Source organism: Festucalex cinctus, chromosome 2 (assembly GCF_051991245.1).
Source record: "Festucalex cinctus isolate MCC-2025b chromosome 2, RoL_Fcin_1.0, whole genome shotgun sequence".
In the NCBI taxonomy this organism is placed as follows: Eukaryota; Metazoa; Chordata; class Actinopteri; order Syngnathiformes; family Syngnathidae; genus Festucalex; species Festucalex cinctus.
Window position 1 is genome coordinate 12,452,924 of NC_135412.1, and position 17,495 is coordinate 12,470,418.

Here is a 17,495-nt window from a genome sequence, read left to right on the forward strand (position 1 = left end):
TACCCATTATTTTAGTATTACTATTACTTATTAGAAGTAATCTTACCTTTAAAATTTTGTAAAAAAAAATAAAAATAAAAATAAAAATAAATAATAATAATAATAAGAATAATAATAATAATAATAATAATAATAATAATAATAATAATAATAATAATAAACGACTGGGCCATTTTGTTTAAAAAAAAAAAAAAAAGAAGTGAAACGTGGCCCTTTAAAAGAAGATGAAACAAAAGATTGACCACCACTGCACAAAACTCAAATGTTGATATTATTTAATTTAAATGCAGAGACAGACCAATTCCCACACCTATTAACAATAAAACCCTCCAAATAAAAAAAAATCTTGTTCAGTTCAAGTTGGAAAGTTGATTAATAACTCAAGGTTTCGGTCTCTTCTCTTCACTCTGGTCAGCGGTCACCTCATCTGACCGCTAGAGGGCGCTGCTCCACTTCAAGGCGACCCGAGTACAGACAAGTCACGCACAGACACTCATCCTGCAGGAGGGCACCAACAACCAACAAGCCTGTCTCATTCTAACAGCAGCACACATCTGTCCCGGCACGTTCTCGCCGTTTGCACCACACCGGATAAAGAAGGATTCTGGACACAGCAAAGCCTGATGAGCGGCTTTAACTTGGATTTTTCTGCCATGTTTGCCTCCGGGCTCCGCAACTAAGTTTCTCTCGCTGTCATCCGCGTGCCAAAGAAGGGGAGACGAGCGCGGAACTTTCAGTGGACCATTTTCCGGCGAGGGCAACCAGGAAAACCTGCCTGGTGCCGCGGTCGTGTCTCTGCAGCGCGCTGTGGAGGCGGATATTTTTATGCTGCAACTTTCCCACGCCAGGCGAGCCCCAGAAGCCGTGAAAATTATACCGGAGAGGGGATGAGAACCCTTCTCTCGCGGATAGCGCAGCGGCAATGAGGATTGATGCCTGCGCTCAGGGCTAACAGAACCAGACCACACCGCACCAACAGGTATGGATCATGCCACACACATGGGAACCAACTCCATTTTGTGGAGATGTGCTTGATTCCTGCACATCTACGAGTGGTAAAGTCACAACAAAGTTCACGAACACGCTGTCGCTCCGTTTAATTGTACTGAAAAATAATAATAACGAACTAGATATCATTTGAGAAGCATCCCACTGGTGTCATTTTGTGAAGGGGGAAAAAAATGTGGCAAAGTGTCTGCTCATCTGCTCTCACTATATGATCATGCTTGCCATTATATTGCGAAGACTAATGATTGCGGATGTACGAGTCCACCAGGCACGCACGCGCACACTATAGCTACTGCTTGTACATGCGGGACCGCATTCATAGTTTTCTTTTTTAACAGAAAGTTGGCATTTTCGTTGTTGATATTTCAACATGTGTTCTGATTGAAATGTCTCATAATTACCATTTAAAATACATGCGTTAGTATTTGAACATCATTTGGCCATGAGATGAATGTAAAATTAATTTATAGTATGAAACAGGTCTCCTCTCAAAACCTTCCTCTGGGAAGACCCTTGTTTTAGATGTTTGAGTCTCGGGGTGTGAATTGCCTAGTACCTGACGATTCGATTCGTATCACGATTCACAGGTCACGATTCGATTCGATACCGATTAATCCCGATACGAATTTATAAGTCGATTGTTGCGATTTTTTTTCATTCAAATTCAGAAAATACTAATCAGTAAGCTTGTAGAGTGTAAGATTTATATGAAAATGTATTATTTATTTATCTGAAATTTCAGTCTTATAGAGGTTGTAATCTGTTTCATGTTTGAACAGCATTAAAATAAAATATTAAGGCTTAATGTTCCGTTCATATAACATTCTTCCATGCTCAAGGTGTGAATCCTAAAAAAAAAAAAAAAAAAAAAAAAAAAAAAAAAAAAAAAAAATCGATTCTGCCGATTATTGAATCGATTCGAGAATCGCGCGATGTAGTATCGCGATATATCGCCGAATCGATTTTTTTTTTTTTAACACCCCTATTTGAGTCTATGGGAAATTTCAATCATTCTTTATAAGAACATTTGTGTGGTGCAAAGGTTTTCATTTTCATCCCAAATGGTTGGTAGGAATGAGGTAGATTTGTTCAAAAAGTGTAGGTGAGGGGAAAATAACATTAGTAGGATGGGCAGCACTGGTGCCTCACAGTTTGACATTATGGATTTGAATCTCTGCTCCTTACGCCCACGTTCCAAAAAGCTGCACTTTAGGTTCACTGAGATTCCAAATTGTCTATACGAGTGAATGTGAATGGTTGTTAACTTGTTTGTTACAGAAGTTAGAAGATGTCCCGCAATTGGCTGGTGACACACAGAAAGTCAGCTAAGATAGGTTGCAGCTCACCTGCAATATAAGGACACATATATAAAATAAATGGATAAATGGTAAAGAAAGGGGTGCAGACAAACCTCTATAGTCCCCATACAAATACTTCGCTAGTGATGTAATATCATAGGCAGTAGAGGGTGTTTCAGGGGTTGTGCAGTAACCACGTTTTGGCCTAATCTGTTTATGCAGAGGTAAGAAGTGACATCCATCCGGCTTCTGATCACTGAGGCTCTCAAATTGCTCTCATTTTCTTTTATTTTTATAACCTCATAGCATCAACATGCGAATGCAAAGTGGTTTTTGATTGCAACAAATAAGGTTATTCCAACTTGCAGCTATATTTTGGCATCCAGCTGCTCCTGCTCCCACTTCACTTTTACAAGACCCACTGAAGAGCGTGAGTGAGAAGTTGCAATTTAATGAGATCGAGAAGCTGCAGTGGAGAAATGATTGACAGCAGGGAGTGATGGAGAGAGGGTGGGATGAAGTTGTTGGCTGATAGGATGCCAAGGAAAACACCAGTATGTAACCAGAATGGCACACGTATTGTACACCTTCATTTGTGCCCAGGATTGGCATTATCTCTAAATTTTGTTTTTAATGCACTCGGTGTGAAATTAAGGAAATCACAGCGTATCTAAATGTCTTTACCTGTAATGTGTAAATTGCTTATGGAATTTTCTGTAATATAGCTAACATACAGTAAGCCGATAACAACAACAAGAGACAACAAGGGTGTAAGGTGGGATTTAGTTATTTTCTCTGAAGCACTTTGTGTTGCTTCTTTAGTATGAAATGTGGTACTGTTTATGAATAAAGTATTGATTTTTTTCCCGTCTACTTTAACACTGCCTTTGACAAGTATACTTGTCAATTGTATTTTTTAGAGCGGTGCTAAATGGGGGCGAATCTGAGCATGCTCCACTGTAAATATCAAACTTGGAAACAACTTTACTGATGCCCAACCACCGGTAGATGACATCATAGCCCCATTTTATAGGAAATAAACACAGTTTCAGAGTCCATGGGAGAAATGGCTGTATTTTGGCAAACCTACATTTTTCTGCTGTCAATTATAAAAGAACGGGACGGGACAAAAAGTAGGGAGTCTATTCTGTTATTTGGTAGATTCGGTTTATATATAATTATTGAATGTAATATCACGCGAGTATTGGAAATGTAAAAATTTTCTATAATGACTGGCAGTGAATGAGTTAAAGAGAGAATTTTACCCCTGCTAATTAGAATGAATTGTAATCTATAACAGGTGGAATATATAGATAGAGGGAATATGGAAACAGCTGTTGATGAACTTTCAATCACGTTTTTAAACAAATGGTAACAAAATACAGTAATCAAAAGCACATTCTTAGAGCACCTGCCATAGCCCGAACTGACATTGTTGACCACAGTTACTAATAATATAGCTGGCCAATAGCACATCCACATAAGTCTCTTCAACATAACTCAACAAATCAGACCTAACTTTTAAAAAGTCATGCAAACAGTCACAGTCATAGTTCTTCTGGTTTAGAAAAAAAGAATATCAGCGGCTCACATACATATATTGTATCAGGGCCGGAGTGTCACAAAAAAATAAAAAATAAAATTAAAATTGGCCCTGGCCTTTTTGACTTCGGCCCATCGGCCCGGCACAGCCGGTCTTGCCTAACATGTAGTTCTTCCACTGATGTTTATTGATGATTCAGTTTGCTATCTATTCGAAATGGACTGGCCCTTCTAAATTGTGGGCCAGTGTCTTGTGGTAAAATGTAGGAAAATAAGCACGAAAAACCACTGCATCGGCCCGAAAAGAGGCCGGCCCTCCGGGCATCTGCCCTGTCTACCAGATGGCCAATCCAGCCCTGTATTGCATTGATGCTTGGTGATGAAAGTATATGCATGGAACATTTAAATACAGGCACACACGACCCGAAATGCACTCAAAATAGTGTTCCCATAACAGTATAGACATTTAAAAACTCTCTTCATCTTTCTCGCTAACTTCTATCTACTCTTCTAGCAATAAGCCCTATGGGCCATGGGGATAATGTCAAAGCTCCTGTCCAGTGAACAAAAGAGCGAAAGCGAGACCGAGAAATGAGACAAATAGAGCCACCAGAAGAATTGTGTCCGATAAAAGGCGATTTCTATTTCATTTTGCTTGATGCTGTAGCTGTGCCTGATGGGAAGAAAAAAAGTGCAGACTGAACAAAGGACAAGAATGAAAATGTGATTGAATGCCAAGGAGACCATGCCAGAGTGGATAGAAAAAAGGGTGTGGGGACGTTAACAGCAGATAGATGATAATAAATAAAAAGCAGGTGTCTTATAAAAGAGTGTTGTGCATTTGATTGGCTCCAGTCGCCGTGTGTTGTATGCTGAGGCCCAGAGGGAGCGAGTAGCCACTCTAAATGTGTGTAACCCATCCATCCATCCATCCATTTTCTTGACCGCTTATTCCTCACAAGGGTCGCGGGGGCTGCTGGCGCCTATCTCAGCTGGCTCTGGGCAGTAGGCGGGGGACACCCTGGACTGGTTGCCAACCAATCGCAGGGCACACGGAGACGAACAACCATCCACACACACGCACAAGCACACCAAGGGACAATTCGGAGCGCCCAATTAACCTGCCATGCATGTCTTTGGAATGTGGGAGGAGACCGGAGTACCCGGAGAAGACCCACGCGGGCACGGGGAGAACATGCAAACTCCACCCAGGAAGGTCCGAGCCTGGACTCGAACCGGAGACCTCAGAACTGGGAAGCGGACGTGCTAACCACTCGACTACCGTGCCGCCCTGTGTGTAACCCACATAAAGAAATTGTTTCTGGAAGATCGGGTCCTGTAAATTCCTTTCTAGCCGCCAGTCCTGTTCTTTCTTATCCCACCTCCCAAAGGTGAGCTAAAACATGCAAACACTTCTATTTTTTGACATTCTTTACCAGTCCCCCTACTACACACCTCACTCTGTGTGCACACAAATATGCACAGATTTTTTTCTTCTTTTTTTTCGAGCCACAAATAGGCACACACAAACATACATCGTTACACTCCCGAATGACTTGCGCGGGACAGCATGGGCGACGGCTCCAACAACAGCAGCACCTGCTGTGGAACGGAGAAGCGTGTCAGAGAAGAACAGCAGCAGCAGCTGGGCAGATTACGTGAGCCTGAACAAACTCCATTACTGCCACCATTACCTAGGTATACAGAGCACAGGAAAAAAGAAAAACATTTTGCCGAACCACTGTTTACCGAGCTTCTTTCGGCCCCACACACTCTTCCTTGACTACACAACGAGTTGAGGACTACAGTAAGCAGTCTGATGCAAGTGAGCCTCATGAACGATTGTCTGCCGAGGAGAGTGGGAGGTGCTGACAGCTGGACCACCTAAGTGAGATGAAATAATGATTAGTGTTGCAGTTATTAACAAATTAATGAAGCTGCTGATAGTCAGTCTCAGTGGTATCGAGTGTTTCAATTCATTGACATCACTTGTCATCTGCACTGTGATTGAACATCTACCATCTTCGGGTATTATATAAATCCCACACTGTCCTGAAAATAGCCCAAATGAGACATGCTAACAAACAACAATAGAGGAGAACAGGGGTCTGATTCATTCCATGTGGCCGTTAGCGATTAAAGTCCCTGTAAAGTGAAAATAAATGTCTTATACATTTGACAGACCACAGAAGAGTCTTGTTAACAAACCAGCCAAATTTTCTTTCGAACGCTGTGGGCATATCCCCTGAATGTGCTGAAACTTTGCCCAGCTCAACAGTCAATCAAACACTACGATATTTACCAAACTAGGTGCAAAAGATATCAACTTAAAACCATTGGAGGCTGGAAAATATCCCACCGGGTCTCGCCAGGGCAACAACAAGGCACTCTAAAGTGGTCATGCAAGCCAGACGAGTCTGTCTATGCTCTTTCAAGTTGCTCTTCCACTTTTCTCTGTGCAACATGTGCACACTCACAGCCAACAACGAGGCATCTAGCTAGCTTACAGGCTATGTCGCAATGGCGCCAGATAATGTTGATGTGAATGAAGGCGCTCAAGTTAGTGTGCCACTGGAAAACTACGCTACACAGTTCTCAGTCTTTGCTTATGTTTTTACACATTACTGAATCGGGTATATGCAGTGCCGAGACTTAATGCATAGCAACAGAGTAAACTATGCTACTTATGCTAGCATCCGTATCGAATACCCTGGATTTTCTGCCAATGGAAACAGGTTAATACAGAGTAGAGATATGCAAAATGAGGTAGTAAGAGAACCAGCATGGCTGTAAGGAGTTCATGTAATACAATCGTATAATATGACAATAAAAGATTTGGCAGAGATGCTGTATAAGCATCTGAAAAGGTTTAATGTAGTCAGTCACTTTGTCATCAAGTAACGGCTTCATAATCCTTTTGCTTGTACCTAGATTACCATTTTAATTTGACAAGCCTGAACACTGAGTTAGCATTAGCTTCATTGCTAACATTACTTTTAAGAGTGTTTGTATAACTCTGAAATAGTCTTGTGTTTGCCACAATGACTAAAATGTATTATTTACACATCAGACATCACTTCTGTATTGGGAACATGGGAGCAAACAGCCGTAAATTTACAGCATTACTAGGAAAATGCTAATATCAGAAAGCTAAATGGAACAAAATGGCTACACTGACAGTGGACTATCTCATTAACTAACGAGGGTCTGCAAAAATACTTTTTCTGTGTGTGCTCAGTGCTCACAAATGTTTTCCATGGCCATTGTTGAGAATGCAGCGCCGTACCACATGAAGCACAAGTGGCACGTACAGAAGGTTAATAAGGGCGAAATATTAGAGAACATGAGGGAGCTGTGAATATGCACTGTAAGGATCTGTATGCGTGTGTGTATTTGTCTGTGACATGAGTGATGAACCGCCGTGTATATGAGCTGAAAGCCATCAATCTCCCTCATGAGTAACTCTGGCGTGCTGTCATTATCGGTTTCTCTTCATTTGCACAGATAATGTCCATATACTGCATGTTTAGCAAATTGTCTTTCTCTTAAACATCAAATCTATCAGACTTTAAAAAAATATTTCCATTATTTATTTTCTTTTTCTGGTTGACCTAATGCTAATCCAATTTATTTTTGGGCTATTATTTCCTGTAGCCTACCCCACCCCTCACCCAAAGTCACCTATGATAGGCTCCAGCACACCCTTGACCCTGTGAGGACAAGTGCCATGGGAAATTGCTTGACTGATGGAAACACGATTATGCATTGTGTCTCCAGTAGGTGTTAACTTAGCTTGTAAGAAGAAGTAGCACAATACGATAATCACACGTTGCGCTTTTACATTAAACACTGCCTCATTTCTAGTTTGAGGGCTAATTTGTGTGCATTCATTCAATCTGCATTCACTTAAGGCTTTTCCCATCTTAGCTCATTACATTTATTAGTCAAGGTTGTAGTCAGTTAACACGCTAAAGTTTCTCCTGTGACAATGAGTGGGGTCTACTACATCAAAAGTAGTGAATCAACTTAATATTGTTTGAGATTTGTCCAAATGCATGTATAGATGTCAGATAGTTGGTGGGTAGTAATACGCAAAAAAATTGTCCTTCACATTTACTAAAATGACTTTTAGGATTATGTGCACGGGTCAGAGAAGTTTTAATACAACATAACTTTAAATGTGAGTATTACTACTATTTTTGTTTTGAAGGAACATTACGGTTTCTCTGTTACATTGAGCTACATTCTGCTCGTTGCTTTTATTTTTGTTTATCTATCACTGCTTGAAGTCGAGTTTCCGAGTTTAGAGAACTATCCAAGTTTCAACATGGCGGGATTCGTGAATGGCAAGAAATATTAACACTTATAAGGGCGTTATCGTCTGCTATCAGGTTGTTATCGAAGCTACACAATTACGTAGCGTAACCAATTCAATGTCCTGTCATTTACAAGTCATTATACGCCGTAATTGTTCAGTTTTCGAGCAAAGAGTTCATCAGCTTCCATGGGTATTTTTTTTTTGCTACAACAACAAAAGCACATGAGCAGAACTCGGTTGTACTCTTACTCAAGTACATTTGTGGCGACTCACATCTGCTTGTCGTGAATATGTCACTTAAACTCAATTGCACCACATTTCTGACTTGGTGTTCAAGATCGTTATTCGAAACCACCATTTAAATTTGACAATATTCTTTTTTCTTCGCTGCCGTTTCTGCTAATGAGTCTGTGGTGAGTTAACCTCCCGCCATGTGGGGCCAGGAGGTTGTCTTACTAGCAGCACGAGTTATGAAAAAGGACCAATTGAGATAATGGCACTCCAGCCATGTCATGGCTGATTCATTACGTCTGACAGCTCAAAGGAGCCGATCGCCACAAGTCGACACCACATTGCAGCTTTCTTCTTCAGGAACGACGACACAGTAATCACGGTGGCCATTGGCCCGGTATAATTAGGTCCTGTTGTGTGTGTGTGTGTTCTTTCTCTGCTTTTTGGTAGACCTGTTTGTGTGGCCAGTAGTGAATAGCAAGGAAAGGTGAAGAGCAAATGATGTCCCAAAGGCTGCGACATGACAGAATAAAGCCTCTGTTGACAGATTATAATGAGAACACACACAGGCACACGCACACGGTCATTTTTTCAACTCCTTTTGCTTGTTTAGCTTGAAGCCTGTCCTACTGCTTGCCTTGATTGTGTATGCACTTTTATCTTTTTGTCTTTTATTATGTTCTTTTAAGTGGAACCGCTCGTTGTTTTCATGTATGCCTCCATCAGTTGTCGGGCAAACCCTCAGCATATGCAATTACTACATCTACTCAGCCAATTATTCATTCACTATTAAGCTTCATGTGTCAACATCGAGTGCAGCTTTATTTTGGGGGCGGTCACTCACTCTCATTGAGCCATCCAAGCATTTGATTATTTTCTACCACTTATCCTGTGTGGGGTTATGAGTGAGCTGTGGGTAAAAGAAAGAAATTTCTCAGTGGTGTCCCGCAGGGTACTATACTTCGTCCAGCACTGTTCAGTATTTACATCAACAATATAAACCATGTTACCAGTAAACCTCTTGTCCATTTATATGTAGACAACACAAATGTATTTCCTTCAGCAACACCAACAAACCGACACTAAGCCATTCCAACCAGCGGGCACTGCTCATCTGCTCCTTCTTAAAATCAGCATAGCCATCTTTCTTTTGCAACAAAAATGGTACATGTTGTTGAGGTGTAGTCTATTTCTTACCTAAACTAGCAGCAAAAGACCGAGGGGCCTATTCACTAAAGGTTTGCATCGCCTTTGCATGGCGCTAACCGGTAAAAATGGAGCAATCCGGGAGCGCGCAGATGGGGAAATCCGTCACTAAGTGCGCTGCCAACACAATGCAAATGAGACTCATTGATATACAGCGTCTTATTCACTTACGCCAGCGCAAATAGCCACATGTAGTTTGCGTGACACAAATAACATTTATGGAAAGCATGTATTAACCTGCCACAACCTCGATCCCGGGATCCTGACAGCGGTGCATGGCATTGTGCACAGCCCTCTCTGGCTGATTATGCAGAGAGGAGAGAGAGGGAGGGGGACATTTTTCATGTTGGTTTAGGACACCTAACGTAGGGGTGGGCAATATGACGATATTAGATCGTTAGGAACTTTAATAATGTGTTGACGATCTCATAAAGTTGACAGATTGGCAAGATTGTCTGTTGTGGCACATTCTATACAGTTCAACTTTATATGGGCTCAAGCTTGGTTTATGCTTGATGCATCCGTGTGGTCTTTTTTTTTTTTTTCCCTCCCTCCACTTACTCACACAAACACGACAAACACGACAAACACGAGGCCCAGGGCGCGCACGGCTGCGGATTTTTTGCTCACTTTGCATACCACCGCCCACATTCCGCATTCCAGCAGTTCCGTTTCCTTCCTAAAGTCCATACTACTCATGGTTCACCCTAAAAGTTGGTTGATGACTGGAACATTGCAGCAAATAATATAAGTCAATTTATTCCAGTAGCAGAAACTGCAAATGATTGCTGCACCTGTTTTTAGCCTCCTAAACTTTTATTCACCATTTGCTATGATGTAATGTAACATATGTAAAAATGGAACTACAGCAGGAGAAAAAGAGTACCGGTATTTAGACAGTCACTGAGAGAGACAGAACCAAAAAAAAAAAAAAAAAAAATCATGGAAAACATGACATTTTCAGATTTTTACAAGAATTTATTTGTGAATTATGGTGGAAATTAAGTAACGAAACAGCGATGAAAATGGAACACAATATGAAGCAGTAAAATATGTACACAATAGGCTTGCTAACGGAATATTTCTTCATGAAGGTTCACTCATAAAATGCTAATTAGCGTAATTTTGTAGGTAATTGATTGAAAGACAAATTTCTAACAGTATATCAATAAAATTAACATGAAGTTCAATTGGAAATCAAATTTTTTTTTAAATGAAATAGTCACGTCTCAAAGGCCCCTTAGGTGATAGTGACTCTCCCATACAAGCACTTTAAAAGATGAGATAACGGCATCCACACTGGAAGGAGACCGAGATCCAGCAGGGGGTGCACCTCTGTGTGTCAAGTTACTTTACAGATCCTATTGAGAGATGCTGGAAAATCAACTCCCAGTCTGCTCAGGAGGCTGAGCTGACAGTAATACAAGCAGTATGTGGCACCCCCTCCCAGGGATCACGTCCTTAAGACGGTTTCTCTTACTAATCCCCTCCTAATAAGACTAATGACATAATGCTGCTGTTTGCCACAGTGCAGAGAGGCAACACAGAGGGGCTGAAAAGCTCACATACATTTATGCATGGTGGGATATGTGCATGGAAATAGGCTGGCAATCATGTTGTACAATATATAATGTAGTACCCTCAAAAATATGCCCAAATATGTCAAGTAAATTTGCGCACATTGTCACTGGAACCAATACAAGACGTGTATTAAAAATCCTGCTCTGCAAAGATAGTTTTGCTCAGTTTAAATCGGAACACAACGGATTGATGTGGTGTGAAAATTACTGACCAATCTAAAGTGTAGAAAATGGCATGTTGTCTTGACAATTCAAATGTCAAAAAACATACTTTTTTGGGGGGTGGGGGTGGGGGTGGGAGTTTGCTCAAAAGTGATGGTTAAGGACAGGGGTGTCCAAACTTTTTCATTTGAGGGCCACACACAGAAAATCAGAAGGATGCAAGGGCCACATAATGTTATGAAGAGAAATTGTGTTTAGTATTTAGAAAAAAAAAATGCTACAGTATATAAACCAATTTATTTGTAATATGGCAGTAGGGTTATTATAGTTTTGGAATTTTTCATTTTAGTTTTTATTTTATTATTTTATTTTATTTTGTTTTGAGTTTAGTTTAGTTAGTTTAATAACTTTTCAGGGTGGTTCTGTTAGTTTAAAAAAAAAATTGTTTTAGTTCTTTACTAAATGCTTAGTTTTAGTTTAGTTAGTTTCAGTATTAGTTTTATTTGTATTTTATTTTTTTAATGTCTAGTATTGTGCGCAATATTTAAAAAACACCATGGGTGTTATTCCGGTTTATATTAAAATAAATCTACTAAAAATCACATTTAAAATCATCCCCAAAGGCTCATGCATTAAATTAATTACCAAAGACTAAAACGAAGGACATGTTTGCTATAATTATAGTTTGTTTTATTTTAGTTAGTTTTGTAAACATAAAATGTAGTTTCAGTTAGTTTTCTTCTTTAAAAAGCATCTTCGTTTTTATTTTATTTCGTTAACAAAATTGTTGTTTGAATTTTAGTTTTTTCGTTAGTTTGAGTTAACTGAAATAACCTTTAATAGCATATTTTTAGCATATGTTGCGGGCCACAAAAATATGGACGGCGGGCCGCAAATGGCCCACGGGCCGTAGTTTGGACTCCACTGGTTTAGGAGATGTGATGATTGTGTTCAATGGTAGCGTTTATGTCCATTTAGATGATAAAGTATACCTTTTTAATAGACTGTGTGTTATTGCAAAGAGATTTCGACCATTTCCTTCCATCAGAACACAAAAGTGTCTCAGTTCTAGCCGGAATAAGGCTCCGGCTGTGTGAGAGACTCTGTGTGAGCCTCTGAATGCACAACAAGAATTCTAATTTTAAAGCCATGAATTGCCAAAAGACTACTTCCAATCTGATTGAATCCATCTTTATTAGCATTCCGACCACCATTCTGTGTCAAGGCAGCGTCTGGCCTCCTGTCCTCCTGGAGGCTGCACCTGTGGTGGAGGTGTGCACAAACAGGTGATTAATTCAGGTTGCATGTTGCTTTCGGGCCTTCAATCTCCAAGTTTTACCATATCATTTGTTTTTGTCAGTCCCCCTCCCACCAAAATATGTCCTGTCAATATTTGGATCACCATCCTACCCATTCTGTTCTGACAGTGATGTTTGTTCCACATGAAAGAGATTATTTCAGGGGATTTAATGGTGAATCTGAGTTGAGGGGAAAACAATAAAATCCCATCACTTTTGAAGATGCCATGTGACAACACAGAATTTACAGTGTGCTTGCATCCTGTCTTAATCCAGTTTGATAGACTCATTAATCGTCCTCAAATCCCCTCAAGTGGAAGGGTGGTAAAAGCAGAGGGGATGGTTTCTTTAAAAGGTGGAACGTCAGGTAAGATTTACGATCAGTGTTGTGTGCTGGAGGCTCAAGTGTCAAACTGAGCTGCGAGTATTTTTTATATGCACAATCTGCATATCCATGACGATATTAATGGGGCCCCTGAAGGTTTTTGACCGTCTCTTTGAAACTGCTGCGGGGTGCATCTCGTCCAGGGTGGAGCCGTCTGTATGTGCTGACCAGCGCAGCACAGCGCACAATCCTCCTTTGAGGAAACTCTCTGAGGAAATAAAGACCTTTTCTGCGGCCGCTGTAAACCACTTGGCATGCACGGCAGTCGTAGATCAGAACAAAAGCATTTCTCACTGGGGATGCATCAGTCAGACTTCTGGCGACCCACACGGCAATGATGGCTGGAGAGGCGGTGCATGCAGTGGTGCTGAGCAGCTTTAAGGAATTGTCAGCACAGCGTGGACATCTTAAGAATCTCCTTGACATAGCCTGCTCTGTCCGACCCCCAAAAGGTGTTTGGAAAAGAGGAAATGATGCACAAGGTAGAGAAAATCCATCTGATGCAGAGTGGGTTTGAACTCGGGGTGAGCGAAGAAAGGGGAGGTCATCTCTGTATCACTCCTGAGGAAAAAATGCGTAAAAGGGAGCAAAATCAGAATAAAGCAGATAGACCTCCTTTGAAGCAAAGTATGGTTTGTGTGTTGAATTGGCAGTTTCGATTTTTATTTTTTTTTTAGCTTAAAGCATGCTATTTAACTATTGAACGATGCCAATTGTTGTGGCTGTACTGTAGTTTGCAGCACATCAGAGTACTTCACAGTACAATAATTAACAGTAATAATGGCAAATCTGAACATTATTGTAATTGGAGCTCTGACCCACACCCAAAAATCTGCGTTCGCTATTCCCGTTCATGTTAACGAGCCAACACTGAATTAACTCGAATTGGTCATTTTGTGCACTTTTCCTGAAAAACACTTCATAATCCAACAAATAAAAAATGTACGTTGGATCAAAATGGCAAATAGTAACGTGCACTTATACAGCACTTTATGCACAGCATGCATACGGTGTCCAAAGCACTTTACAAGCCTCATTCGTTCACTTATTTGAAGGCATAAGTGTCATGTTTTGGATGTGGTGGATGGACCCAAAGGGGGAGAAAACAGGCAGGAAGTGGATTGGCAGGCATATGAACAATTTTATTGATGAGAAGGAACGGGGTAGGACGGGTCGTAACGGGGACAGACTGAGCAGGGTGTGGCGTGTAGGCTGGGCGTGGCGTGACGATGACATTTGATGTAGACATGAAGATGGCACTTGGTGTAGACATGACAATGACACTTGGCATAGATGTGAAGAACTTACAGACAGCACAGTTCCGTGACAAAGACAATGATCCCACACAGACAAGACAGAACCCACAGACTAAATACACCAACACTAATGAGAAACACCTGGGGAACAAAATAGGGAGAGGGCCCTGATTGGTCAACTCACACTGGGAAGGGGAATGACACACAGGTGGAACCTAATCAGCTATAACGAGACAGGGGAAACACAGGTTCGAACACAAGACAAACACACACTCACCAAAATAAAACAAAAAACCAACTCAAACCAAACTGAAACACAACAGTAAGTATGTGAACCAGAGTATACGCCGTGCGTTGACGCAGCTGCGTTAAGTGATGGAAAGGTTATCTTTTTTTTTTTTTTTTAGTTTAAAATAGCTTACTTCAACTTCCAGGAGTTCTTGCCATACAATTCCCTGGTATAATTTGGGGTGTTTTTCTTGATTTGCTTTGTAAATCCATCTGTATTGTTTCATAACAGCTAGCTAAGCGCTAAGCTAACCTGTCGTCTCCGGGCCGGTGTCCGCATGCCAATCTCGCTTCTGCTTACAGTTGAAATTAATGCTCATTAGCTGGCTAGATATTCCCTTTTCACATGGCGCGTTTGCCACTCCCACATGTGTATGTCACACATATTGAGTGTGGCATGGACGTCTGTGGCGTGTGACCATTCAACATTCCTCCGTGACGTGACAATGCTAGGAGTCGTTCTTACTCTGAAATTTCTGATTCAGAATTCTAAACGTCAAATTCACATCTCTATTCAAATCAGCACCAATGCACAGCCCTAATTATCATGTTACTGTATTAGTAATGCTGTGACAGGTGAATGTAAATGACTCATTTTCCATCCTTTTTGGTTTCTTGGTCCTATCAGATTAATCTCATCTTTCTTTGACTTGGACAGAAATGAAAGTTGGGCTCAGGGTTGAAGTGAGGATCCAAGTCTGTGTGTGTGTGTGTGTGTGATTGTCCGTGCGCTGTGCAGGGTAAGCCTGCAGGTAAGCTTTTAGAGGTCTGAAAAGATGGGCGTGAGCGAGAAGGAGAGGACAGATTTGAGCGGTTATCTCTCCCTGCAGACCCCCCATCCTGCCGGTCCACATATCTACACCCACACACATGACAGCAACAGAGACACACACAAACACTGTTCACATCATGTAATCATGTTTACTGTTTAGCATGACTCACACACGTGCACCAGGTGGTCTCAGTGTTGTCAATGTGCAGCGGGAAAATCTCCCTCAAATCACCAGAAGCAGCCAGCAAACACAACATTTCAACAACAAGTTGTTATTTTTTTTTTTACGGCTAGTGGGATGGTGGATGTGTTGATAGGAAAAATCTCACTTCTACTCCAGATACTTGATTTAGAATGCATACTGTCTCACCTTAAGTTTAGATGAGATCATGTGGAATATGGAATAAGAAACGCGCATGTTTAGGCTATATAAACTACATTGCTGCCTTGAGATTCAAGTATAATTTGTTTCGTGACTATGCTCAATTTTCCTTCCTGAAATGACCACAACTGCCATTGTAGTCCATTTCAGCATCCCTAAAAAACATTTTTTGTAATTTTTAAAACAAATAGTACTTTATAATATTGTACTTTATCAACTTATAACAGATATAAATAATAAAGCAGCTTGTGCATGAAGGATTAATTCATCGCAACTCCTGGTCCGTGCGACTTTCAGTCATGAGGACACAACAGTAGATTTTCACAACTACTCCAATGACTCTGAAAACTGTGGTAATATTTAGGGCCTGACCGATTAATTGGCCACGATTATAATCGGCCAATAGGGCCAAATGACCGATTCTTTTCCCTTTAAAATGTTATATTGTAATAGAAGAAAACCGAAGTTTCCGACCTTGAATGCCCCATTTTGCTTGCGTAGCAATAGCAACGAGCAAGGGTGTAGCATATGTGACTCTGTTGTCCCTTAGCGTCCTTCAAGCTGTTTAACGACACTCCAGTTGGTGTTACCTGTAAAACTAAACACACGGCAATAAGAATTACATCCTCTATATTTAAATACAAAACATGCTTCGTTTTTAAAACATCGCAAGCCTCGCATTAATACTAAAGTGAATGGAGAATCCCATTCAAAATGAGATGAATTGATTCCATTGCCTCTGTGCAGTGCTCGTATTTGAAATTTTTGCATACAATTGAAAACAAAACACAACAACATCCATCCATTTTCTTGACCGCGCATTCCTCACAAGGGTCGCGGGCGGTGCTGGAGCCTATCCCAGCTGGCTGTGGGCAGTGTACACCCTGGACAGGTTGCCAGCCAATCTCAGGGCACACAGAGACCAACAACCATCCACGCTCACGCTCACACCTAGGGACAATTCGGAACGCCCAATTAACCTTCTATGCATGTCTTTGGAATGTGGGAGGAGACTAGAGTACCCGGAGAAGACCCACGCAGGCACGGGGAGAACATGCAAACTCCACCCAGGAAGGCCGGAGCCTGGACTCGAACCCGAGTTCTCAGAACTGGGAGGCAAACAACACAATGACACATCTGAAAAAAACTCGGGTCACGTTGCATCGTGTGTAAGCAAATAATTGACGGCTTATTCTGAAGGTAGATTTATTGACAAGCATGTCTGTGTGTGTACTAAAGAGGAGGTGAAATCAATGCAGGGAATATAGTGGCAATTACCAAGGCAGTCTGAAAGTCAACCTAGTAGAACAAACTAAAAATGCATGAATAAATAAGATCAGAGAGAAAGAGATACACTGTGTGCATGTGTGTGTGTGTTTGGCTGGTCTGTAGATCTTGTACAGTTCTTAGCAGAGGCCACCAATTAACTGAGTGTATAAATTTAGCTCACGAAAGAAACACATGGTCACACACAGTAAGCGTTGCGTTTTGTTAGTCTTGTGGAGCTGTTTGTGTTTGCTATTGAGTGAACACCGGTCCGGGTGTGAGAGAGTGTGTTTGGGCACGCTGTGAAAGATTGATTTCGACTATGTTGCTTTGAACCACTCGCCAAGAGCCGCCTGGTGAGCCACCTGTGTTCCCTGAACAAAAAGATTGTCTCGCTGCCACCTACAAACTCTTCCTCTCTCCCATTGTGTCTCTCTATCGTCAGTTTCTGCTGCCACTTGGCTTGACTTGTCTGACACTCACCTGCTTCCAGTCTGGCTTCT

The 17,495-nt window shown here is 41.2% G+C and overlaps 1 protein-coding gene across 1 annotated transcript in view; it reads left to right on the forward strand.

Moving 5' to 3' along the window:
- The first annotated feature begins 478 nt into the window (after positions 1 to 478).
- LOC144014952 (chemokine-like protein TAFA-2) overlaps positions 479 to 17,495 on the forward strand; it is an 87,884-nt gene continuing 70,867 nt past the window's right edge. Inside the window, exon 1 of the mRNA XM_077515249.1 lies at positions 479 to 979. Coding sequence (XP_077371375.1) covers positions 933 to 979 — 47 coding nt within the window. The 5' untranslated portion in view covers positions 479 to 932. The remainder of the gene's footprint in view (positions 980 to 17,495) is intronic.